The 24,157-nt window shown below is 45.3% G+C and overlaps 3 protein-coding genes and 1 long non-coding RNA gene across 6 annotated transcripts in view; 3 read left to right on the top strand and 1 right to left on the bottom strand.

Moving 5' to 3' along the window:
* LOC111933464 (IgGFc-binding protein-like) overlaps positions 1-13,923 on the top strand; it is a 63,941-nt gene extending 50,018 nt beyond the window's left edge. For both annotated transcript variants that reach the window (XM_086843636.1, XM_086843637.1), the window contains exons 56-71: positions 111-355; positions 971-1,135; positions 1,580-1,704; positions 2,404-2,672; positions 3,824-4,032; positions 4,506-4,647; positions 5,907-6,157; positions 6,765-6,894; positions 7,976-8,141; positions 8,272-8,448; positions 10,011-10,141; positions 11,029-11,228; positions 12,137-12,275; positions 12,724-12,852; positions 13,205-13,316; positions 13,665-13,923. In XM_086843636.1, the coding sequence (XP_086699762.1) occupies positions 111-355; positions 971-1,135; positions 1,580-1,704; positions 2,404-2,672; positions 3,824-4,032; positions 4,506-4,647; positions 5,907-6,157; positions 6,765-6,894; positions 7,976-8,141; positions 8,272-8,448; positions 10,011-10,141; positions 11,029-11,228; positions 12,137-12,275; positions 12,724-12,852; positions 13,205-13,316; positions 13,665-13,818 (2,744 nt within the window). In that variant the 3' untranslated portion in view covers positions 13,819-13,923. The remainder of the gene's footprint in view (positions 1-110; positions 356-970; positions 1,136-1,579; positions 1,705-2,403; positions 2,673-3,823; positions 4,033-4,505; positions 4,648-5,906; positions 6,158-6,764; positions 6,895-7,975; positions 8,142-8,271; positions 8,449-10,010; positions 10,142-11,028; positions 11,229-12,136; positions 12,276-12,723; positions 12,853-13,204; positions 13,317-13,664) is intronic.
* On the bottom strand, positions 11,574-20,324 carry LOC111933465 (uncharacterized). Its single transcript, XR_015274393.1, has 4 exons — positions 19,496-20,324; positions 15,001-15,106; positions 14,461-14,540; positions 11,574-13,602 (listed from the first exon to the last, which is right to left on the bottom strand). It is a non-coding gene; the product is annotated as an uncharacterized LOC111933465 (long non-coding RNA).
* On the top strand, positions 15,816-18,235 carry LOC111921952 (phospholipase A and acyltransferase 1-like). 2 transcript variants are annotated; one of them, XM_086843651.1, is made up of 4 exons: positions 15,816-16,072; positions 16,876-17,086; positions 17,282-17,550; positions 17,821-18,235. In XM_086843651.1, exons 2-4 carry the CDS (start codon positions 16,969-16,971, stop codon positions 17,941-17,943), a joined length of 510 nt encoding a protein of 169 aa, XP_086699777.1. In that variant the 5' UTR covers positions 15,816-16,072; positions 16,876-16,968; the 3' UTR covers positions 17,944-18,235. The 2 variants fall into 2 exon arrangements, with proteins under 2 accessions (XP_086699777.1, XP_086699776.1); XM_086843650.1 differs by having other exon boundaries at positions 16,001-16,438.
* Positions 20,325-20,384: 60 nt separating the features above from the next.
* LOC147651312 (phospholipase A and acyltransferase 3-like) lies at positions 20,385-22,178 on the top strand. Its single transcript, XM_086843652.1, has 4 exons — positions 20,385-20,506; positions 20,944-21,148; positions 21,347-21,615; positions 21,905-22,178. Exons 2-4 carry the CDS (start codon positions 21,037-21,039, stop codon positions 22,007-22,009), a joined length of 486 nt encoding a protein of 161 aa, XP_086699778.1. The 5' UTR covers positions 20,385-20,506; positions 20,944-21,036; the 3' UTR covers positions 22,010-22,178.
* Positions 22,179-24,157: the final 1,979 nt, after the last annotated feature.

Here is a 24,157-nt window from a genome sequence, read left to right as displayed (position 1 = left end):
ATAATAATGATCAGGATGTGGTTGTTACACTAATACAAACTGTTTTGGCCAGCTGAGTCCATGATGAAATCCAGTACAAAATTCTTAGATCATTTTTTTTTCACCTTCAGGCCAAGCAACATGTCAAGTGGTAGGAGATCCCCATTATTTTACTTTTGATGGAATGAAGTACACTTTTGTGGGAACCTGCACCTACACCTTGGTTGAGGTTGTCAACACTGCCACCAATGTCATTCCTATAACCATACTTGGCAAGAATGAAGACAGAGGACTAAGAGGGGCCACATACCTGAAAGAAGTCTACATAGATGTGCATGGTGTACGAATCACCCTTCAGAAAAACCAAGGAATCCTGGTAGGTGGTGGTGCTCTTTTTTCTGGCAAGAAGTATCTTAAAATTAGCTCACTTAGAATAGCTAAGAGTAGCTGATTTCCTAAATAGGAAAAAGGATCTTTATATTTCCTAAGGAACATGTATGCATATGCTTAACACTTGTGGGCGCCGCCATTAAGTGGATGTCATAAGGAAATATAATTTGTCACTTGTTCTCAAGGCTTCTAGTTTGGGTTTCCTGTTTAATTGTCTGTATCTTAGAGATAAAACACAGGGTCTCCAGACTGGGGAATTGTTGCCTGAATTAAAATATGGGACTCCCCACTTCAACAGCTTTTATCTATGCAGTCACCTATAGCAAGCAAGGCATAATGTATCAGCCTAGAATAACATGGCAGTACTGGAGGCAGGGAATCTACCCCATGAGTGAGAAAGAGCTTGCTCACTACCAGAGATGAATCCTGCCCAACCCTCCTCAGCTAAGAGGCTGATTCCTGCAACTGATAGTTGGAATATGCAGTGGTGGAAGTGTAAAGAGCTAAAGTGGTCACAGAGAAATCTTCAGCACTACTAGGAATAGTGATTGTGAGCTTTCATGGAAGAATATACATACTGACAAATGACATGTCTCTCCAGCTGAACAATGAGAGAGTCTACACTCCAGTACAGAAACAGCTGCAAGGCGTGTCTATTGGAAATGTTGGCAGATTTATAGTAGTGGAAACTGACTTTGGTGTGATAGTGAAATATGATGGCAATCACCATTTGGAGATCACCCTCCCACGCTCTTACTTCTCACAGGTAAGATTTAGCATACAAACATCTGGAGTTGTTTCAAAACTGCTGCCTTGTCCATTTACTTCTAGCTCTTTTTATTCCTGTGTTTTGCTGTTGCATCTTTCTTTGTAGCTGTATTGTAATACATGTAATTTTTTTCCTTTATATCTTTTTCTCTTCACAACAGTTTCTTTGTGTTCCAAGAGGGTAGTTAAAGAAAATTACTTGTCTAGGGAAATACTTCTTACTTAGAGAAATAAACAGCTTGAAGCCTTAGGGAATCACTGATTTACTGTAATTTCTGTTTTGTTTCTCCATGGGTGCAGCAAGAATGTCTGAAATGTCTGGTACAGGACTGGTTGGTGGTAGTGATTTGGTCACATTATTTCATAGGCAATGAATAAGAAGTTATTGGGGAAGTTGATGCAAAGAGGTCGTGCTTAGAATATGGTTCTTTTCCATCTGCAGGTGCATGGCATGTGTGGCAATTTCAATGGTAATCATGAAGATGATCTGTCCTTGACCAATGGTACAGTTGTCACTGCCCCACAGTTTGGAAATAGCTGGGAAGTGGAGACAGACAGTGATAAAGGGTAAATGTTAAATAATTTTCATACCTCCCATCTTACTTCAGGAACACAGTGAATTGTTTTCAATTGTTTTGACTGCTACTTTGTTACATATAAGTACTGTGTACCAGACTTAAATTTGTAGCTCAAAAAACAGCCATCCTCACAGGAAATCACTGCACAGGCCAGAGGAAAACCACAGCTGTTCTATCAATATGTGTACACACTCAGAGAATGAGTCTTTGGGGCCACAGTGTGGACTCTGTTTATTTGACACTGGTAACATCCAGAGCAAGATAATGGTGCTGAGGAATGGTGAGGGCCAGCTGCTCCCTGGCAGACAGGAAGCCATATGTGACAACACAGCTGAAAAAACTGTGGCCTGACCAGCCAGGGTCCATCCCACTCTATCCGAGCGAGGCAAGCAGGGAAGCCCCACAGATGGGAGCCTAGGTTCAGTTAAGGGCACTATACAGAAATTTGCAATGATGAGACAGATCCAAGGTCAAGCTGTGAAGTCAATCCTCTAGTCAGAGTCAAGTTCAATGACAGTAACAGGTGTCAGACACAGCACGGTGGTTGTCAGGCAGGTCTGCTTCTGCTCAGTCTTTCATCCATTGACAAAAGGAAATCATAGCCTCCAGCCTTTTCTACTTTTCAGTGGAAATAAACTTTTCTGTTTCAGTCTGTCTTACAGCAGCTTGTGTCTGTGCTTTCCTGCAGTTGTTTGCCAGACTTGAGAGAAGAAGATGATCCTCCTTGCACTGCTGAGAATAAACAACTCATTGAAAGACAGTGCAATGTTCTAAAATCAGACAAATTCAAAGTATGCCATAGTCTAGTCAACCCTGATGACTTCATAGAGATCTGCATCTATGATATGTGCCAGTATGATGGTATGAAGTCTGCTCTCTGTGACATAGTTCAAGTCTATGTGGACACCTGCAAGAATCATGGAATCATCATTAAATGGAGGAACAGCACATTCTGTCGTAAGTAAACAAGCAAGTAAAAAAAATGAAACCTCAATGGCTGACAGCATGCAAAAATTAGCAGAGTTAGGTGAACAAGTTATGTAATAGAAAATGAAATCTAAGTTCTTACAAAATGCAATTCTACTATCATGATTCCATTGCTACACTGAACTGCATTTGCATTCAGAAAAACACAGAGATAACTCAGAACTAGACAAGTTATGGATATTATGTGGAATTAGAATGGCATTGGTAGCCAAATGAGATACTGCACTGAGCCTAAAATGTAGAAATTATATAACCAGAAGACTAAAAGAAAGAAAGATACTGTATTAGGGCACGTTATTATCAAATCATTCACTGTGATTTGAACAAAAACTGACAATTTGCCCAGTTGTTTATTATGGACCCTGTTCTCAGATTAATCTCCAGGGTATGTGCTTCACTCCATCCTTTCAACAAAGCTACAAATAAATTATGCAAAAATTACTAAAGATCATGTAGTGGGGTTTTATTTGTGTGGAGTTTTTTCCAATTTAGTATTATACCGTGGGATTGTCACATAATGTTGTAGAGGACAAAACAGTTAACCAGTTAAAAACCAGGTCAGATGAATATTTAATAGATCCATCAGAAATCTCTAGCTTCCTCCTTGCCATGAGTGGAGGAAAATACTGGACTAACAAAGCTTTTGTCATGTTACACTGTTTATTGGACCATCCTGTTAAGCATGTCTAGTCATTGGCATAAATAGGGTTTAGAGCTTAGATGAACCTGCAGTTTGACAATGTGTATCTACTAATCTTGCATGTCTGTAGTTAAGCTTAATTTACAATTGGTTTGCATCAACGGAGGGTTGAATATTTTAAGGAATTTGCCTATGAGAGTCTCATTTCTAGCAGTGCCTTTGCAGCTGTCTGGATAATCTAGTGCCAGGTGGTTCATACCTGTAATAAAACTGAATAAGCAGTTCCAGAGAGCATTCTTAGTTTTGTTTCTCATTGGATTTTTTTAAAAATAAATTATAAAAATAGAAACCAGCTGATGATCAAAATCAGCTATTAAAAGGCCGTTCTGTATTACATTCCCTAGACCAAGGTGTAGCTTTCAGTGTTTGCAGTGCACTTTGTAAATGTATTTAATAATGCTGGCTCTGTTCTCCCACACAGCACTGCCCTGCCCATCCCGGAGCCACTACAAAGACTGTGTCTCTGCCTGCCCATCAACATGCAGTGACATTTTTGCCTCTTCCCTTTGTGAGAAGACAGAAGAGTGCACAGAGGGCTGTGAATGTGATGATAATTATGTGCTCAGCAATGGCAACTGTGTGCCCCTCAGCAGTTGTGGCTGCAGGGATGATGACAACAATTACTATGAAGTAAGTAGTTTGTGAAGCAAATCTCTGACTTCAAAACTTGTAGAAAATTGGTCTCCTGCCCAACTTAATGTGAAAGAGAGAGAGAGAGATCAAACACTTCAGGATCTACCTCTTAAATACCTTTGTAAAAGCTGCTGCCTTGGGTATTAGGAAATACAGAAGCTCACTTGGTACTTTGCACCTGAGGCCAAAACTGAGGCCTATTTTAAAACAGGCAATTGATCAGAATTATTCAGGCAGTCTGTCCTAGTCTGGTTTTGTGTTCAAATTCTCTTGTTGAAGACAGTAAGATAAATGGACAGAGATCCCCTCTCACAGGCTCTTGGTGAGACTACACTTAATCAATCAGTTGTATAATTGCCAACTGGACAAGGCAGTACCTAGCTAGTGTCCACACCCATGACTATTGAACTTCCATTGCACTGCTGAGCTTAGACCCTTGATAACATATTATTAACACAACTTGTGTCCAGGCTGGGGAGACATGGATAACTCCACATTGCACCAGAAGATGCCAGTGCCAGAAGAACGGTGTCATCAGTTGCAAGAGCTATAGCTGTGATTCTAGAGAAACCTGTGTGATCAAAGATGGAAAACACAAGTGCAATCCAACAGGTATGTGCAAGAAATTCTTCACTTGGGGTTCACTTGAGGGCTGCAGAAGGGGGAAGGGTGTGAGAGTACATACTTTTCTTCATGGCAATTCCATTCTTTCACAGCAAAAGAAAGCAACTCTTACTGTTTTGTTGACAACATATTATTGAATACAAAAAGGCCTCAGTTCTCATAACAGAAGGTTCCTAATCCATGCAGAGAATTTGTAGAGGGAAATGGATACCTGGGTATAATTTACTTATATCTAGAAATTTGACAGCTCAATCTGACTAGTTTGAAGAAAATTTCTTTTACAAAATTCCCACTGCATCTACTGAACCAAAACTCAGTTTGTGAATCCTATCACAATGGCCCTGTTTTTTCCACTGCATGTTGATTTGAGAACAGAAAAAAAAATAAATAAATACCAAAACCAAAAACCAATAAGCAAAACCAGGACAGTGCAGATCTGGATAGATACATGATAGGCCAGTCAGAGGACTTTGGTGCTTTTCATTCAACATTTTTTGTAGGCAAAGTTAATCCCATATTCTCTGGTAGGTTGGGTGGATTAGGAGAGAGCATAGCATACCTACACTTCAATTTTGAAGAATAGCATGGCATCAGTCCTGTATTAGGGATCAATAGAAAAGCATAAGGCAAATCCATCCCTGCTACATTTTGGCAAAATGTATGAGCAGAGGCACCTCAGCAGTTTTAAGGATAGCCTTCCTATGCCTTACTCCTGGCATAATGGTTTACTCTGTGCCCAGTGGTCAAGGAGAACCTTGATAGATGATAGTCACTTTATCTGATTGTTAGGTCTGGTAAACCAAATTATCAGTTTAGTAACCTCAGCAGAAATTAGTGACAGCATTGAGTCAGCCAAAATTAAACATTGCTTTTCAGTTTTGTAGCAACACATGGCAGAGGTTATGAAAGCAACATCTCTTAGAAGGCCACTTCAAGCCATGCTTGTGTCAGAGTCATTCCTGTGTAGAGGGCCACTGTGCACAACTTACTCTCAATAAATTCTATAAACTCTGATGTTCTGCTTCAGCTCAGTTGGCTCGCAGTGGTTCTCAGCAGAGGAATGAGTTTCTCTGTCTATCTCTCCCTTTGAGTGTCCATTCACTAGAGTGAAGCCTGAGCACCCATCTTTACTTCCAAACCTGCAGGCTACCAGCAATCATTTTTATCTAACAGTTTGGACCAATCCAGCCATGGCGTCTGGCACATGCACATTTAGACTGGAGAGTAATGAAACTCTTCCCTTGCAGGTTTTGGGAGATGCCAGGTCATGGGTGACCCACACTACATCACCTTTGATGGGCTGGTGCACCACTTTCAAGGGAAATACACATATATTCTGGCTCAGACCATCCCTGACCTACCTGACACTCTGACACAGTTCAGCATTGAAGGCATGAACTATCCTTTGCGAGGAAGTCGACACATTACTTACCTGAAAGAGATGCTCATCAATGTTTACAACCACACAGTGCGATTCAGGCAGAACAAGCAGGTTCTGGTAAGTCCCTCCCTGACTGCAGAGCACAGAGGAAGGCCCTCCCTTGGAGTAAAACACCTTTGAGTAATGCACCTATTTTTTTAAGAATTGAAGTATTAAAGTTAACTGTATTATTACAGCAGTGCTGTGAGGGAACCACAAATGAGATTTTCAGTTGCATGGAGTCTTTTTTCTCCATAGCTATGAAAGATATGATTCTACATCAAACAAACAAATTAATAAATATAGTTTTAGCAATGAAACCCCAAATATCCCAAGGCTTACAATAAAGCCACAACAATTTTTATCAGTGGTAAGGAAAGCTTTGTTTTATGCTAGGTTATTTTAATTTCCTTCCTCTTTATTGGTGTGTAAGAGCATACATAGCTGCTATATTACATTTTTAGCTCAATAATAGAAATTTCTTTGGATAATATGAAAGTACTGTATCCAAATCAGTTTCCTCAACACATTATTTTGTTAACTTAAAAAAATAAATGCTGTTAAATTATCTAATATATTTATCATAAAACCAGAGAAGTATTGGATTGTAGCATTGACCTGTACTGTAAACAGATTTTAATTTGACCTATATATAATGAATTTTAATTTTTTCATTCCTTGTTAGTTGGATGGTGTGAGGGTGAGGCCCCCTGTTCGACCCCATGAAGGTATTCGTATATATCAGAGGGCAAGAAGAATTTACCTGGAGACAGATTTTGGCTTATACCTGAGCTTTGATGGCAATCAAAATGCAGGTAAGTGATACTAAAAAACTGTGCAGAAATATTTATGCACCACACTCAAAAATGTTCTCATTCTGGAGGAGGTCTAAACCCAAGGCAAAATTTGAAATCTTCACCCTTTGTGCTTATGGTCCTTTGTGATATAAAATACCAGAAAATAACCAGAAAATACTAGAAAGAAGTGTTTCCCAGGAACCAGAAAATAAATTCAGTGGGGTCCACTTTTCTCTGTGTGGACCCCACTGAATTTAGGAGAAATGAGATACAGAGATACAGAGTCAGACTGTTGTGCATTTTTTTCATGTTAAGTAATGTCTGAATGATGAAAACAAAAGCAAATCACTTGAAATTGTTAATTGGGATGATGGGACAAAATCTGGATCTGCCCCTTTGCCAGCTGAATCCAGTCACAGGAATCACAGGACTGAGATCCTCAAGCACTCTCTGGGTGTATCATTTTGCATGCTTCTTCTCAAGCCTACTCCAGATAATCCCATTCTTTAGTGTTTGTCAGGACTTTCACACGGCATACACAGAAACCACTCATGTAGGATCGACACATAATACCTCCTCTGTTCAAATTAGCTCAGAATTACTCCTGATTTATATCAGCATAAATCTATGCTATTTCTGAGTGCATGGTGAAAGTGCCAGGCTATTTATTTACATGGCCATCATTCCAAACCCTGAAATTCCAACTGCAGAAAGCAAATGTCTGTCTACAGAAATCCCGCTTCTCAGTGATCAAGTGCATTGTAAGGGAAGGGCAAAAAACAGGTGATGCATTCCATTTGTTGCAAAGCAGTAAGCAGCATGCACTAAGAGCACCCAGGCAGTGATATCATGTTATATAAAAACTTGTGACAAATTACTTTTTTCATGATCCACATTGCAGAGCACAGAAAGTGTGAATACATGTATGAATAGGTATCTTCAGGGCTGTGCTCTTATGCTATGTATTAAGCCCGTGTCACATTACCACCTGCAATCTGAATCATGGCATGTGCCACTTGGCATTGATTTCCACCTCTTCCATACACTCAGTGGCAACAATTTCTGTGTAATAGCTCTTTTTCCTTCTGACTTTGTCTAGACATAAAGCTGGCTACCTCCTACAAAAACAGAGTGGAAGGCTTGTGTGGTGACTTTGATGGGAGACACAGAAATGATTTCACAAATCCAGATGGTGTTTGGGTGAGGAACGTGAATGTATTTGGTGAAAGCTGGAAAGTTCCTCTGAAAAGAAGCTCTCGTCTCAGGTACTTGATTTTCTCTTTAATATCCACAGCAAGCACTGCCACTAGAAGTGAGTGAATTAAGTCATAGTTAACTTCTAGGAATAACTACACTGTCTCATTTCTGTCTTGCCTTTCTTCTTCTCATGTACAGACGAGATGTCATCTCAGAAAATGAGTCTGAGGAGGAACCAGATCCAGGGCTTTTCCAAGGCTGCAACGAAAATCAGCTGGAGCAGCAAAACACAACTACAATGTGTCAAATCCTGACTGAGTTGAATGGTCCTTTTGCCAAGTGTCATTCCACAGTCCAACCAGATTTCTATTTCACGTAAGTGTCTACCGCAGACAGTTGCTCTCCCAGTTGGCAAAATCATTTTGGCAATAGTTTCTGACAAGATCTTCAGTCATCTGGAGTCTCCAAGGTATTAATAGGAGCTGAAGATAGTGTCATTTATTTTTAAACAGTTGTGATTATCTTTCTTTCATCTATTCAGCATTTCACTTCTCTGCTAGCTCTACAAAACAGCTTTCCTCTTTCCCCACACAAATAAAGCAGCAGTGTTAAGTATTATCCCTGTAGTCTGGAATTTCCAATGTGCTTACAGTTCTCATCCACATTCAGTGAGAATGTAGCACCTGGGTCTGCTGGATAGCAGTTCTAGCTTCATAAAATATTTATCATGCCATAGCCAAAGGCTGAAGCTACAGTGAAACTTTCTGAAATTTTTATGGAGAAGTACAATAACCAGATTAGTGAAGAGTAACTCACCTGGTATCTTCAAGAAAGTTCCCTCTGCTGTGTTTCAAGGTTGCTCTGCCTCCTACATGTACAATTCTAATAACAACTTCCAAGCTGTATTCATCCCCACATTCATCTTTCATCCTTCATCCACCATCAGTCACAGATTTGGCAAGTAGCTGCCAGTTTTCTTTAGTTATATAGTTATGCCTAATGTTTAAAGACAAATAATGCCCACCCCAAAGTCCCTCTTATCAGTGAGAAGAATTTTAGCAGTATCTTAAGCCAAATAAAGTGGACCACTGACTTCAGTGTGTATACATATATCTATATCTACAGATTATATATAGAGTGTATAGATATATAAGAGATGATTAGATATAGATATAAATAGATATGGATAAATCTCCTGATTCTTAACATCAGCCTACTTTTCTCCTCATTCTAGAATTTGGTTGGGCAGCCTGTTCTACCTGCTCAGTGGTTGTCCTTATTTTTCTGAGGTGCTGCATATTTGCAGATTCCATTCATCTTGGATCTCAATGCCTCTGAAAATCAGGCCATGAATACTCAAATGATAAGCAAAACTGAGAAGGTAGCACTGGCAAGCAAACACTGGATAAAACAGAATTCTATGTCAACATTCAAGGCACAGGGACATGAGGAGTGTACCCATGTATTGAAAGTAGTGAATAGTTCAGCTGTAGCACTTAGCAGCATGAAAAAGTGTTCTATAAGCAAGATTTATCCTGAAACAGAAGCAGAGAGCAAAGAAGAACTTACTGTGTTAAGGTAACACTTTTTTGCTTAGTCCAAGGGAGGCTTAGATTGCTTAGGAGGAAAATTTTATGTATAGGGCCATAGTTTATTGGTGGACCTGGCAGAGTTAGGTTAAAGGCTGGGCTCAATGATCTTAGAGGCCTTTTCCAGCTTTAATGATGCTATGATCCTATGTGGACACCTCATAGAGCAACAGCAGCTGCACAACAAATGACATGATCTTCCCAACCATGTGCTTGGAGTGTCTTTTATTCCTCTGTTTCTTGTCAGCCAGATCCTGGAAAACAAAACTAGGAGTCAGGCAGAAAAGCAGATGAAAACAACCAATAGCATATGTACTGGGAATTAATGTTTTCTCATGTTGCACATAGGAGCTGCCTGTTTGATATGTGTGTGGAAGAAGATGAAGTTGCTACCTTGTGTCGCAGTCTGGAGGAATATGTGCTGGCTTGTCAGCAGCAAGGAGTCAGCATGGATGGCTGGAGGCAACAGACAGACTGTGGTAAGCACAAGAAGAAACACGAAGCAGGAATTCTACCTACAGGACTCTTAAAATCTGAAATTTGAGCCTTTTCCTATATCAAATCTTCCCAGAGAGTAAAAACATGTTGATTTACACTTCACTCACTCTTCACAGTTAAGCACACTTGTTTTTCTGGCTTCTCTTCTGTGTCCTATGCTGACTTTTGCATTTAAACCCCAGCTTCGAGAGATACTTAGGAAATCAGAGCTGTCAGCTCCTTGTCATTAGAAGTTTTGTGAGTGAAAAGGTGTACCCATTCCCAATGGGACAAAAAGTTTAAATTTTTGAGACCATCACAAGCTACAAATCTGAAGGCAAAGCATTTAATTTCAAACTCTCTTTAAATCTACAAAATATACTAATTATCTCTTTTGCCTGTGAAATTTCAAGATTAAAAAATAGATTCAACTGAACACTCAAAACTTTTCAGACTAAAAAAATGCTGAAATAAGACTTACAATCATCTCAAACGTATTTTTCATCTTTTTAAGTTTGGAGTTCATCAAACCATATCTTCTCTGTGTCTGCCATGGTTAGATGGGTTCGTATTTCTGGCAAAATAGTTCCCAAAGCTGTGGAACAGCTCTGGCACTTGCAGGGCTGGCAACCCTGAATATGTATAAACCTGAACCCTTTATATGAACCAGTGTATACCAGGAATGAGAGAACAGTATACAAATAGCTTTGATGATGCATTTCCTGACTTTGGAGTGCTTTACTTAAAACTTCAATACTATAATATATGTATGCATATCTCTGTGTGTGTGTATTTATCATATTGCCACCTAGAAAATGGATCAGAAAGGGAATTCTGTAAGTAAGTAACACACAGCAGCCTGGTATAACTGGATTACTTATTTTTACAGGCATATCATGTCCTGCCAACAGCAAGTACAGCTCATGCATGTCTGCATGCCCAGCATCCTGCAACGACCTGACCAGCCCCTCTCAGTGTGAATCACCCTGTGTTGAAGGCTGTGAATGTCTCCCTGGTTATGTTCTTAGTGGCTTTGACTGTGTGCCTTACAAACAGTGTGGCTGCACATACCTTAACAAATACTATGAGGTACAGTCTCCCTGTGGGTCAGAAAGCTCCCACAGCATTAAACAGTATTTTCTCTTGTTAGTTATTTTGACCATCTCCTCATAATCCTCAGCATGTTGTTTTGCAGTAGAAACATTAGAAACAAAGAGCAATTGTTTAATAAAATTCTGGTTTCTGGAGAAAGGGAAGAGAGGTCAAGATCTCTTGGTCTCCCTCTGCCTGCCAGTCCAAGGCAGACACTTGGAGAAATTATGTGATTAAATTCATGCTAATTCTTGACCTTTATTACACTCATAGACTCTAAACTTTACAACATACCAGTTGCAGAAAAATTGGCTTTGCTCCTCCCAATGAAGAGAGGTTTAGGCAGGGTTGAGAGTCTGCAGAGATGGGTAGGACATGAAGAGAGCCCTGAGCAAAGCTGGATTCTGATGAGAATCCTCCATTGTCACTGCAGGATAGAACAGCTCCATTATCTCACAGAATTCTGGTTAACCACTAGAGATTTGGTAAAAAAAAGGCCTAAACCAGTAAAGATTTACTATTAACAGGTGGCACTTTTAAGGAAAATGGCAGATAGCATTTCCACATTGCCTTGGAGGTAGGATGTGATTCATCTGCCACTCATCTCCAGCAACAGTTTCCCATTTTGGATTGCACATGTTCCCTGCCTGGGGCTAGGATCTCATGCCCCTAACTCTTCTTTTGCTTTCTTTCTTTGGCCATCCTCTAGTTTCAAAGAGCTGCATTAGTAAGCTGTTTGCTTTCTTTTTGTTTTACAAACTAGTTTAAAAACCCCAATCTTCTCTATTGCCATTCATCAGGAAAGCATTGGAGAGAGTATAATGAGGGTTCCAGTGCTACATTAATGTTTTTTCTGTCTGATTCTTTATTTGATAATTTTTAACATCTATCTCCTGTTCTTCCAGGTTGGAGAAATATTCACCACTGATGACTGCTCTCAGAGATGCCAGTGCACAGAAAGTTCCACTGTTTTCTGCTCTGAGATAGTGTGTGGGTTTGGTGAAATCTGTGGCATTTCAAACTACAGTCGTGGCTGCTACAGGAGTGAGTCAACCACTATCATATTGTCTTTGATGCTATGAAGTCTTGACTAACTTTAAAAGACATTACTGGGTTAGGGATAGTTGCAGGAGAGAGTGTACAGAAAAAAACTGTGGAGACAGGTAAGCCTGCCAAGGCTTTCCCTTGGAGGAATGTGCACTGAAGGAGCTGTGATAAGCTTATCTCAACCCTTCAGGGCACATTCCTCCAAAGGAAAGCCTTGGCAGGCTCACCTGCCTTCACAGGAAACCATGCAAGGGATCTTACTCTGATGTTTCACTGGAGAAACAGTATTTATTTCCCTTATTCCTGTTGTCAGATACAAGAAACATGCTAAAATACAAGGGACGGGCAGCATTAGAAGTCAGCATAATCTAAGCAAGAACAATTCTCTTCCATCCTTCCAGGGCTGGATTATCTGAGAGTCAAGTGTTTCTCCTTTTTTTCCCAGGTGGCCCATGTATGCCAAATCCTTGTAAGAATGATGGCATTTGCTCTGAAGCTTCCAACAGCACCTCCCTCCACTTGTGTGAATGTTCAGAACTCTACACAGGACCAAACTGTGAGGCTGAAAAAATAGGTAATAAAACTATTCTGGATTTCCCTGTCTGCGTTAAACGCGATGTTTTTAAAAATGTATGTTGTTATTGAGAAGACTGGGCTTGCTTTTCATTTTCATGATGTAAGTTAGTAACCCAGTGGGTCAGAGCCTGTGTTCATCCAAGCAGTGAGAAGGGTCAGAATTCCAGTGGAGAGGTACCAGAAAGCAGGACAGCAGGGCTTGGTACAGCACACAGGACCTGGGTTTGACACCACTCCAGAAAGCCACAGAGAACACAGTAAAACCAAAAAGACATGCAAGGGTGGAGAAAAAACATTTCTATTCACAGCACAGTTAACTTCCAGTGACAGGGCTCTTGTTTGTTCTTCAGCTGAAGATCCTGACACAGAGGATTCGGGTCACACAATTGCCATCGTCGTTGCAGTTGTGGCAGGTGTAGCTGTTATTGTCATTCTCATCTCTTCTACAGTGTACCTGTTCAGGTAAGGCTTTTCCCAGCTTTACTACACTCAGCAAATTAAAGACAACCTCTTTTAGCACCTGTAAACCTCAAAATTCCCATCAGTCACATACCTGCAAGACCAGAAAGGAGCCACAGCATTGGGGATCTCTCCTGAAGAATGTGAGGGAAAACTTACCTTTTTTTTGTTAATTAAGAACGAACACATGCCATTTCTTTCACACAAGACATATGTGTTACTTATCATAAAACTCCAGCTTCTCCAAAATCCAGTTCCATTCATGCTCACAGCACTGTTTGATCTCTCACTATAAATAAGAATAGAAATTAAAATTTATTATTCCTTTTTTTTTTCCCCTTCATTGTACAGAAGGAAGAGAAAGGTGGACACAGTTACAATAACAAGGGATTCCTCTTTGAAATGGCCCAGGGATGAATCGGATGCCAGAGTACGTGAGCAAGATTATGGCTGCATCGTGAACAGTGCATTTGATCAAAATGAATCCCCAAATACACACCTATAGTTAACAATATTATTATTTGTCATACTTTTTACTCTTGTATTTTAATTGTATTTCTAATACTTTGAGAAGAAATAATAATAAATTTATCATTGCATTTGTTGAAAACCTTTGAAATTGTTCATTTAAAATATCTCTCAGGTCTCATGTTGTAGACCCAAACTGAAATGTGTTCTAACTGACAGAAGAGACTCTGTTGTCTTCAAAGGATGTTTGAAAAACACAAATTCCAGACAGACCTTGATGGCACAAGTGGGCTGCACAACATCACATACACACCTCTGAGAGATGCACAAACCGTAGACTGATGTGAATTCTGTGATGGTCAGAATTCAAACTGAAAGATAGTAAATTAAGGTTACAAGTCAGAAAGTAGGTTTAGGCTAGATTTTAGAAAGAAATGCCTTACTATGAGGGTAGTGAGTCACTGGAATGGGTTATCCAGAGAAGTTGTGGATGCCCTGTCCTTGGAAGTGTTCAGGGCCAGGTTGGACAGAGCTTTGAGCAACCTGGTTTAATGAAAGGTGTCCCTGCCCATGGCAGGAGATTAGAACGGGATGATCTTAAGGTTCCTTCCAACCCAAACCATTCTATGATTCTACAAACTAGTAATAGCACCCCAGGTAGGTCTTCATGAAGTCTTACCCAAATCTTTCCATGGGGAGGGGATTAGTTGACTGACATAGACATAGTTCTTTACCCATCTTCTGGCAAGACATGTACAACTGGGGAGAGAAAGAAACAAGACACTGAGGTCACCTGAGGACAGATGTAATAAAAAAAGGATGACCCCCATTATTCCCTTAGAGTGGGGCTGAGGACCTCAGACTGTGAGGCCACAAAATCCAAAGGGTTTCTTTTGTTTGGGGTTCCTCCTCAGAGGCATCCAGCTCAAGCTGTTGCTCTGTTGTTGCACCATGATTAATTTATTTTAAGGATCCAGTTGTTTGAGACTCTGCTATGGGAAACCTGGGGCCGAGCAGGTAAGAAGACTTTGAATGTGTGAGTGTGAGGTGTACAGGGTAGTCAAGGGGGGCACCTCAAAGAGGCTCTGATGGGGCCTCCCATCCCAGCTCAAGTGCAGCAAGTGTGATGCTAGAGTGGGTCCTGGTTGGTCAGAGAGCAGGGTTTCCTTAACAGGGCTTGCTGTTCTTCCTGCTGTAATGTTGGTTATTATTTACTTACCCTTTCTCCTTTCCCTTGTATTCATAAAGACGTGTGTACTGCTGGCCAGAGAAGTATTTGCAGTCCATGGTCAGTTAGGTTATTCTGGTCCATTCAGGAACACCAGCTGTCAATACACACAGGCCATATCGCTTTTGGAAAGAGTATGAATAGAAAGGGCCTTTCAACCTCATTACACAATGAAAATGAATCAGTGAGAGAGACCTACTCGTGCACAAATGAGCTGTCAACTTTATGCCAGAATTTCACTGTGTTTATAATGCCACCTCTGCCTCCTGTTCAGTGTCAGTTGCTCTTGCACTCTCGCGCCTGCTACAGCGTGATTCAGTGACTGTCGAGCGGTGCTGACCACGCTCACCTCCCTTTGCACTGGGTGGGAGCACAGGCCAGCCCCTGCCCCGCAGGATCCCAGCTCAGGCTCCTCCAAGCAACAGGACCCTGCTGTGCCCAGGTAAAGCAGACATCTGGATTTCCATGTATATGTTTTTTGGTGGTTTTTTTTTCCCATACCACAAGATACCATTTACATTACCATTTACATACCACCAAGATTTCTATACTTTGGTGATTCAATTTCCACTGCAAAGCTTTGCAAATACTTCAGACTTAAAGAAAGGAATGATACAGAAAGTGGAGCTGCTGCTCAATGCTCCTCTGAATTAACAATTTCATGTCACTGGAAGACAGAAAGATGACAAATCTTCCACTGCTCTCATCTCTTAAACAGCTTGCTCACCTGACTTTTGAAATGCAAGGCTTTAAATACACTGCTTAGTTCAGCTTACCCAGAGGAAAGTTTTCTTGTTTGTTTTAGCACACGGTGCCAGCACCTCTAAAGGAGATGGCTGTAGGGGCTCAGCTGTGCTTATCTTTTGGATCAGGACCTTTGCTGGGCACAATCATGAGATTCCACTGATGTCCCAAAGGAAATGCCCAGGCCACGTCATAAAAACACATCCTAAAAATCCCTTTGCCCTAAAATTATTTTACTCAGAGCTCCACCTCCTTTCTTTCTCATCACTGTGAAGAAACAGAACGGCAGCACCCCGTTCTTCTCTGGAAAGGTTTCCTGGTAAGGGACGCTCACTCTCCGCTTGTTCGAGTGGGGTGCGAATCCGTCCGCGACTGGCGGGGCTCGAGGGGCAGTGGCAGTCTCCGGGAAAGTGGCAATGGCACATCCTCCTCGGGGACAGGATCGGATTTTCCACTAAACGATTGGTTTTGGCAACAATCTCCGGAGTGGAGCGTCCGCAAGGGAGGGGGGGTTGGAGGGACAAAGCGGGGGCGGTGGGACAGGCCCGGACGGAAGAGAACGGCGGAGTCTGGACAGCTCTCGGTCAGCGTCGCCAGTGAGCACGGCGGGATCGGCTCAAGCGCCATCTTCCTGCTATTTATAACGGGACCAGCGGGCCGGGAGCCCGGGCTCGGCAGGCGCTGGGTGAGCGGAGCTCGGGGGATGCGAGCGGTCATTCCCAGCAGGATGCGGCCCCTCCAGGCTGCGGGCGCGGCTCTGCCGGGCGGCCGGAGGTGCCCCAGAACCCGGGCACGGGCTGGGCAGCGCGGGCAGCCCCGGGCAGCGGGCCCGGCCCCGGCAGCAGCGGAGCCCCGAGCGGAGCGCGGCCGGGAGGGGAGCGCGGGCCCCGCGGGCGGGCGGGGGCAGCCGGGGCCGGCGGCAGGCGCCGGACGCGCAGCCGGCCCGGGCTCGGCCTGCGGCGGATGCTCTGGGGGGCAGCGGGGCCGTTCGGAGCCTCGCCCCGGGCCGGCGGGCGGCAGCGGCCCCGAGCCGGCTCCGCTGCTCCGAGCGGGGCCGCCGCTCCGGCAGCCGCTGCCCTCGGGGCCCGGCACTGACACCCTCCGTGCCTGCGCTCCCGGCAGGTGCCCCTGCACAGCCCTCGCCTCCCCGCTGCGCTCTGCCCTGCGCTCAGCCCGCACAGCCACAGCTGCACGTCCTGACTGCTCGCTGCTGACATGGCACAGGGCAGGGACCACCCCAAGCCTGGGGACCTGATCGAGATCTTCCGGCCAATGTACCAGCACTGGGCCATCTACGTGGGGGATGGATATGTCATCAACGTGACACCTGTAGGTAAGGCTTGTGCCACCTGGCAGGGTGCCGAGTGCGTGCTGGCATGCCCCAAGAGCCCTGTCTCCCTCTATGGGCTGCTGGTGGACTCTGTGTGTGTAGATAACCTTTCCAGGCACAATCAGAAACTCATCTGAGTTCCTGGAGAGGCCAGAAAGGGTCTGTCTGCCTGCAATATCTCCTCTTTGGCTTACCCAGATGAAGGAGCCCCATCCCTGTCAGTGAGCACCACATCAATATTCACCAGAAAGGCTAAGGTGAAGAAGCAGCTCCTGAAGGAGGTGGTGGGAAATAATAAATGGCGTGTCAACAACAAGCACGACTGCTCCCGCACTCCTCGCCCCGTGGAGGAAATCATCCAACGTGCTGAGGAATGGGTTGACAGGGAGGTGCCATATGATGTGCTTGGCAGCAACTGTGAGCACTTTGTGACAGAGCTCCGCTATGGAGAGAGAGTCTCTGATCAAGTGAGTGACACTGGCTGAGCCCCCGGTGCCTCCCAGAGCCCCTGGGCCTGGAGGGTCACTGTGGTCTGTCTGCACCCTGACAGAGCCCTCTCACTGAATGCCAGCTCCTCGGGGTAAAATCCTGGGTGTTACCCTTCTGCTGCTGGGGCTCATGTGTCCCACTGCTTTATTTACCCTGACTGTCCCTGCCTTTTCTATGTTATCATGTGGGGGAGTGTAAATGTAGGTGCTCCTCATGTTTCCAGCCTGTGTTTTACTTTCACCTTACAGGTCACAAAGGTAGTTATTGGTGCTACAGCAGCCGTAGGAGGTATCATTCTTGCTGGACTTGCCACTGCTGTTGTGAAGGGTTTCTGTGGGGACTCATCCAGGAAAGAGAGAAAATACTACTGATGGGCTGTCAGGAAGAGCTCTGAGCAAGGCAGGGGGAGCACCAGGAAACAGCCATCACTGGTCAGCTTCTGCTACACCTGCCATCAAAGCTGATTAATTACCGTGCCTTGCTGTATACATTAAATAAGCCTTAATAATTGTTAGAAACCCAAACTTTAATTGCCCCCAAAACCTCTTTTATCTGAGAATATCTTTGTGTCTAAGTTCAATGATTCAACCATGCTTTTCCCTGCTATCTCTTTAATAAATAAAAAGTCAAGATTGGCACCCTTTAAGGTGACCTCCAGCAGTACTAGTGTGGTTGCCTGGTTGCTTTTATTTCATTATCTATGATGATTTTTGTGGTAGTCTGGGAACATTTGCGCTGATGCAGGCTTTTCATCACTTTCCATCAACTGGTTCCTGCAGGCTTTTTCCGTATATCCATTACTTCAACTTTCCAAAAAAAGTAAGAAAAAAGTACTGCTGAGTGTTCTCCAGCAGAGGTTCTATTTTGGTTGGGAAAGCCCTGGCTGCAGTGTCTGCAAAGGAACAGGCAGGGCATGTGCAATGTCTTGGAGCCTGTACTTGTTCTGCCTGAAGTGAAAAATTCCTGGGAGGTCGGGAGGTTGGAGGGCAGGGTAGGTCTGAGTAGCTGTATCTTTCAGAGTTTTAAAGGAGTGCTCTTTTAAAGGAGTTTGGCATAATGGTGTTTTGCATGGTTTTTCCTTGCCTACAAAGTGTTAACCAATGTAGAGCCACGCTGTTTCCCTGTCACAAAGCTGATGTGTGGATTGTCTTGGAAGAAAACCTCCAAGGGAAGTGTGCTTTATTGTCCTTTACCTGGAGTATCTGCTTTAAGTGTTTGGAAACATGTTATCTGCATCTCACTTGTGAGACACAGAATGCTGTGCTGCTTTTCTTACAGGCAACTGCCTGGACTGCAGGGAGAGGTGAGAGCAGAACAGCTGCCTGTGAGAGCCTGGCTGGTTTTGTCTGCTCTGAACAGGTTGCCCAGGGTTAACCCTAGGCAGCAACAAAGGACCAGGCAGCCATTCACTGCCTCCCCTGCCAGCCCCATCAGGGAAGGAATCAGAAGAGTTAAAGTGAAAAATATGTGGCTTGAGAGAAAGTTGGTTTAGTGGGTAAACTGATAGATGTGCAAGCAAGCAAAGCAAAACAGGAAATTAATTAATTGTTTTTTTAAATGGCATTTTCACAATGTTTGACATAACCAAGCATACAATCCTTGTTCTGTTTTGTACTACCCTTTGTTACTACATGTATTTAAAGTTCTTAGTTTTAATACAGAAAAATATACTGTAATGAAACTGAAATTTAAAATCCTTTCTGAACTCATGAAAATGGAATCAAAACTTCTTTCCTGGCTAAGCTATTTAGGTGGTTATGCAGCAACCCATGAGCTGCAATCTTTCTGTACTCAGAGCATTCTCTCTGCACACCCTGGCAAGGGAACACTGTGTGTAGGCAGCATATGGACATCTCTCATCTCAACTTCATCCTGTAAGGGAGGAATACAGGAATACAGGAATTACTTCATCTGGGGACTTACCTTGTTGTTCTTGGAAGCTGAAACATTTCACAGAATGCAGAAGTTTGCAATTGCACCGTGCTTCTCTTTGCTGTCAAGGTGATGCTGCTCATTATGGGGCTGCCTTTCCATGGAGCCTGCTGCGTGCATTGACAGGATTTGGTGCAACACTGCCTGAAGCATGAACTGAGAGTGTGAGGAGGAGCAGCAGAATCCATCAATTGCAGTATTCAGAACTTCTGAGCCTTTCTGGGAAACGTTGGCAAGGCCCAAGACCTACTCAAGTTGCCGTGGGGTAGAGTCAGTGCTATTCTTTTCCCAACAGCTGAGAACAATCCTTGCCTGTGATCTGGGGCACAACCAGCACAGGTACAGTGTGTCCCTAAATGGAAGGGCTTTTTTTAGGGATTTCAGCTATCTGAACCTGGAGCACAGCAGAGCATGAAAACCTGGGCTGATTCAGTGCAAGCCCAGGAAGCTCCAGCAGTACGCAGCCCCGAGCCCAGCTTCAGGATGTCACCTGCTCCTCTCCTCTGCTTTTGTAGTTGGTCTTAACATGAATCAAATCCATGCATTTGCTGCAAAGTCCTTTGCCTTTACACAAGACCATCTGAAATCCCTCAGCAGCATCCTCTGCCGTCTGTGGTCCTGGCTCGTTGAGTGGTACCCAAGGCAGGTGTTACTCAGCATCCAGAGGTGATTGTTCTGCAAGATAATGTCCTGTGGATTGCAAAGGCACAAGGTCAGCTGCCCAACAATGGACAGGAGGACTTCTCGGGGACAAACGTTCCATGTAATGAGGCAGTGGCCCGACTTTGTTGGGTAAAAGAATAGATTTTCCAAAGAAGGCATGGTTTTGGCACCGGCCTCGGAAGCACAGCATTCCCAGGAGCAGAGGCTCATATGAGTCAGACAGGACGGGTCCGGGGCGGTGCTCTCAGTCATGAAGCTCTCAAATTCTTCTACCATGATATTTATAGCGGGACCATCGGGCCGGGAGCCCGGGCTCGGCAGCAGCGGGACAGGCGCTGGGTGAGCGGAGCTCGGGGGATGCGAGCGGTCATTCCCAGCAGGATGCGGCCCCTCCAGGCTGCGGGCGCGGCTCTGCCGGGCGGCCGGAGGTGCCCCAGAACCCGGGCACGGGCTGGGCAGCGCGGGCAGCCCCGGGCAGCGGGCCCGGCCCCGGCAGCAGCGGAGCCCCGAGCGGAGCGCGGCCGGGAGGGGAGCGCGGGCCCCGCGGGCGGGCGGGGGCAGCCGGGGCCGGCGGCAGGCGCCGGACGCGCAGCCGGCCCGGGCTCGGCCTGCGGCGGATGCTCTGGGGGGCAGCGGGGCCGTTCGGAGCCTCGCCCCGGGCCGGCGGGCGGCAGCGGCCCCGAGCCGGCTCCGCTGCTCCGAGCGGGGCCGCCGCTCCGGCAGCCGCTGCCCTCGGGGCCCGGCACTGACACCCTCCGTGCCTGCGCTCCCGGCAGGTGCCCCTGCACAGCCCTCGCCTCCCCGCTGCGCTCTGCCCTGCGCTCAGCCCGCACAGCCACAGCTGCACGTCCTGACTGCTCGCTGCTGACATGGCACAGGGCAGGGACCACCCCAAGCCTGGGGACCTGATCGAGATCTTCCGGCCAGTTTATCAGCACTGGGTAATCTACGTGGGGGATGGATATGTCATCCACGTGACAGGTAAGGCTTGTGCCACCTGGCAGGGTGCCGAGTGCGTGCTGGCATGCCCCAAGAGCCCTGTCTCCCTCCGTGGGCTGCTGCTGCTGGACTCTGTGTGTGTAGCTGGACTTTCCAGGAGCAATCTGAAACCCATCTGAGGTCCTGGAGAGGCCAGAGAGGGTCTGCCTGCCTGCAATATCTCCTCTTTGGCTTATCCAGATGAAGGAGACACGTCCTCTTTGGCTAGCAGCTCATCAATATCCGCCACAAGGGCCACGGTGAAGAAGCAGCTTCTGAAGGAGGTGGTGGGAAAACATAAATGGCGTGTCAACAACAAGTACGACCGCTCCTACACTCCTTTCCCCGTGGAGAAGATCATCCGACGTGCTGAGGAATTGGTTGGCAAGGTGGTGCCCTATAATGTGATTACCAAAAACTGTGAGCACTTTGTGACAAAGCTCCGCTACGGAATAGAACTCTCTGATCAAGTGAGTGACACTGGCTGAGCCCCTGGTGCCTCCCAGAGCCCCTGGGCCTGGAGGGTCACTGTGGTCTGTCTGCACCCTGAAAGAGCCCTCTCACTGAATGCCAGCTCCTCGGGGTAAAATCCTGGGTGTTACCCTTCTGCTGCTGGGGCACATGTGTCCCACTGCTTTATTCCCCCTGATTGTCCCTGCCTGTTCTATGTTATCATGTGGGGGTGGAGGTTGAGGGCTGGCTGGTGTAAATATAAGTGCTACTCATGTTTCCAGCCTGTATTTTGCTTTCCTTTTGCAGGTCGAAGAAGCCAAAGAAGCTGCTAGGGACGGTGCTACATCAGCAGCAGTAGGTTTTCTTACGGGTTTTGCTGCTCTTGCTCTGGCAGCATTGTTGAAGAGATAGTACTGCTGATGAGCTGTCAGGAAGAGCTCAGAGAGGGCAGGGAAAGCCCCCAACAACAGCAGTCACTGATCAGCTTTTGCTACAGGTGCCATCAAGGCTGACCAGGAACAGTGTAACTTTGGTGCTAAGGTGAAATAATCCAAAATAAAATTTCTGAAATCGAAACTCATACTGCCCTAAAATCTTCTTTTATCTGAGTATAGCTTTGTGTGCAAGTTTAACAATTCAGCCTTGCTCTTCCCTGCCATCCCATTAAGAAATGATAGATCAAGAACATCACTGCTCAAGATGATCCTCAGCAGTTCAAGCCTGGTTGCCACATCTGGTTTTATTTCATTGTCTGTGATGATTTCTGTCGTAGTTGGGGACAACTTGCAAGTAATTTCTGCCATGCTTTCCCCTTCCCCACACCTCCCCACCAGTGCTTTGCTGAGAACTGGTGCAGACTTTTCTTCCTGTTTTGATCAGCTGGTGCTACCATGGAGGCTCTTTCTGTGCATCACTGAAATAAAAGTACTGCTGAGGGTTTGCTGTGCTTTCCAACTGAGGCTCGGTGTCTGGGGGCGTTTGGGTTTGAAAGAGAGATGTTTGCCACGGAAGGTGAGAACCTTCCTGGAAGAGAAAGAAGACCCCTCCCTCCAAATGATTATGACTTCGACATTACAGGGCTTCCAGGCAAAAATTTGGAAAGAGAAACAAGAGTTCTGTACTGGATGTACAGAACAGAGCAGGCAAGAGCACAGTCCCCGGAGCTCCCGAGTCACGGAGCGCCGCTGTCCCTCTTGTTGCTTTCGGCCCACGGCCAGCTGGGGCCAAAGCCCCCGTGCTGCTCCCACCCAAACCGCCGTGCTGAACCCACCCAAATCCCCGTGCTGATCTCACACAAACCCCCTTATTGAGCCCACCCAAACCCCCATGCTGCCAGCCTGCAGCGCAGCCACATCCCAGTACACAGTGCTCCGCTGCCCCCGGCACCGCACCGCGGCTCCGCATCACCTGAGCGCAAGAGAGCACCGCCAGCTACAAAACTTCCAAACCCCCATTCCCCTCGCCAGACAATTCTGTTGGCATGCCAGGACTATCAGCCGCTTCCTTCATGTAACTCATTCACCCACCATCCATCTCCACACAGCCACCGTCTCCTGTTCCCTGCATCTTCACAATGACAATGGGAAAAATTCCCTAAGAAGCCTAAACCCATAAGAGTGGGAAGGCCCTGGCTGCCAGGTCTGCAAAAGGACAGGCAGAGCTTGTGCTGTGTCTTGGAGCTTGTGCTTGTGCTGCCTAAACTGAACAGCTCCTGGGCTGAGGAGGGAGTCGGAGGGAAGGACAGGTCTTACATGCTGTATCCTTCAGTGTTTTACAGGGTCATTCTGATTTTGGTGCAATGGTGTTTTGCTCAGTTTTTACCTGCCTACAAAGTGTTCTTTTCCCTGGTTCTTCTGACTCTCTTTGGCTGCAGCAGACCCCCAGTGTGGGGAGGTGTGACAGGAAAACCCCAACTGCCTTTTTCTCTTTAAGCTCTTTGTTCCATTGTGCCATCAAAATTTCCCCCTTCACCCCTGTATGTGCAGTGATTTTTGGCCTTGAACCTGAACAAGCCTGCTAGACGATTTTTATGATCACTTCCAACACCCAACCCATTCTAGGATTCTACTCTCTGCACTGCCAAAACACTGGGAGGATTAAAGAGTTACAAAGGCAGCCAGGAGTCTTTGCCTGCCAGAGCTATGGCCATTGTCCCTTCAGTGACCAAATGCTGATTCTAAAGCATCCATAAGCATTCATAAGCACCAGATCAATCTTCCCCCAGCCAGTAGGAAGGCAAAGCCAGGGTCTCTGCAGTGCTGGGGGTGAGGATTGTGAAGAGTGAGCTGTGCAGTACCTATGCTTCATCTGCCACTGTACAGAGCCACGCTGTTTCCTTGTCACAAAGCTGATGTGTGGATTGTCTTGGAAGAAAACCTCCAAGGGAAGTGTGCTTTATTGTCCTTTACCTGGAGTATCTGCTTTAAGTGTTTGGAAACATGTTATCTGCATCTCACTTGTGAGACACAGAATGCTGTGCTGCTTTTCTTACAGGCAACTGCCTGGACTGCAGGGAGAGGTGAGAGCAGAACAGCTGCCTGTGAGAGCCTGGCTGGTTTT

Source organism: Cyanistes caeruleus, chromosome 10 (genome assembly GCF_971803275.1).
Source record: "Cyanistes caeruleus chromosome 10, bCyaCae1.hap1.1, whole genome shotgun sequence".
Classification (NCBI taxonomy): Eukaryota; Metazoa; Chordata; class Aves; order Passeriformes; family Paridae; genus Cyanistes; species Cyanistes caeruleus.
The sequence above is the reverse complement of the archived record's forward strand: the minus strand, read 5'-3'. Positions and strand labels throughout refer to the sequence as shown.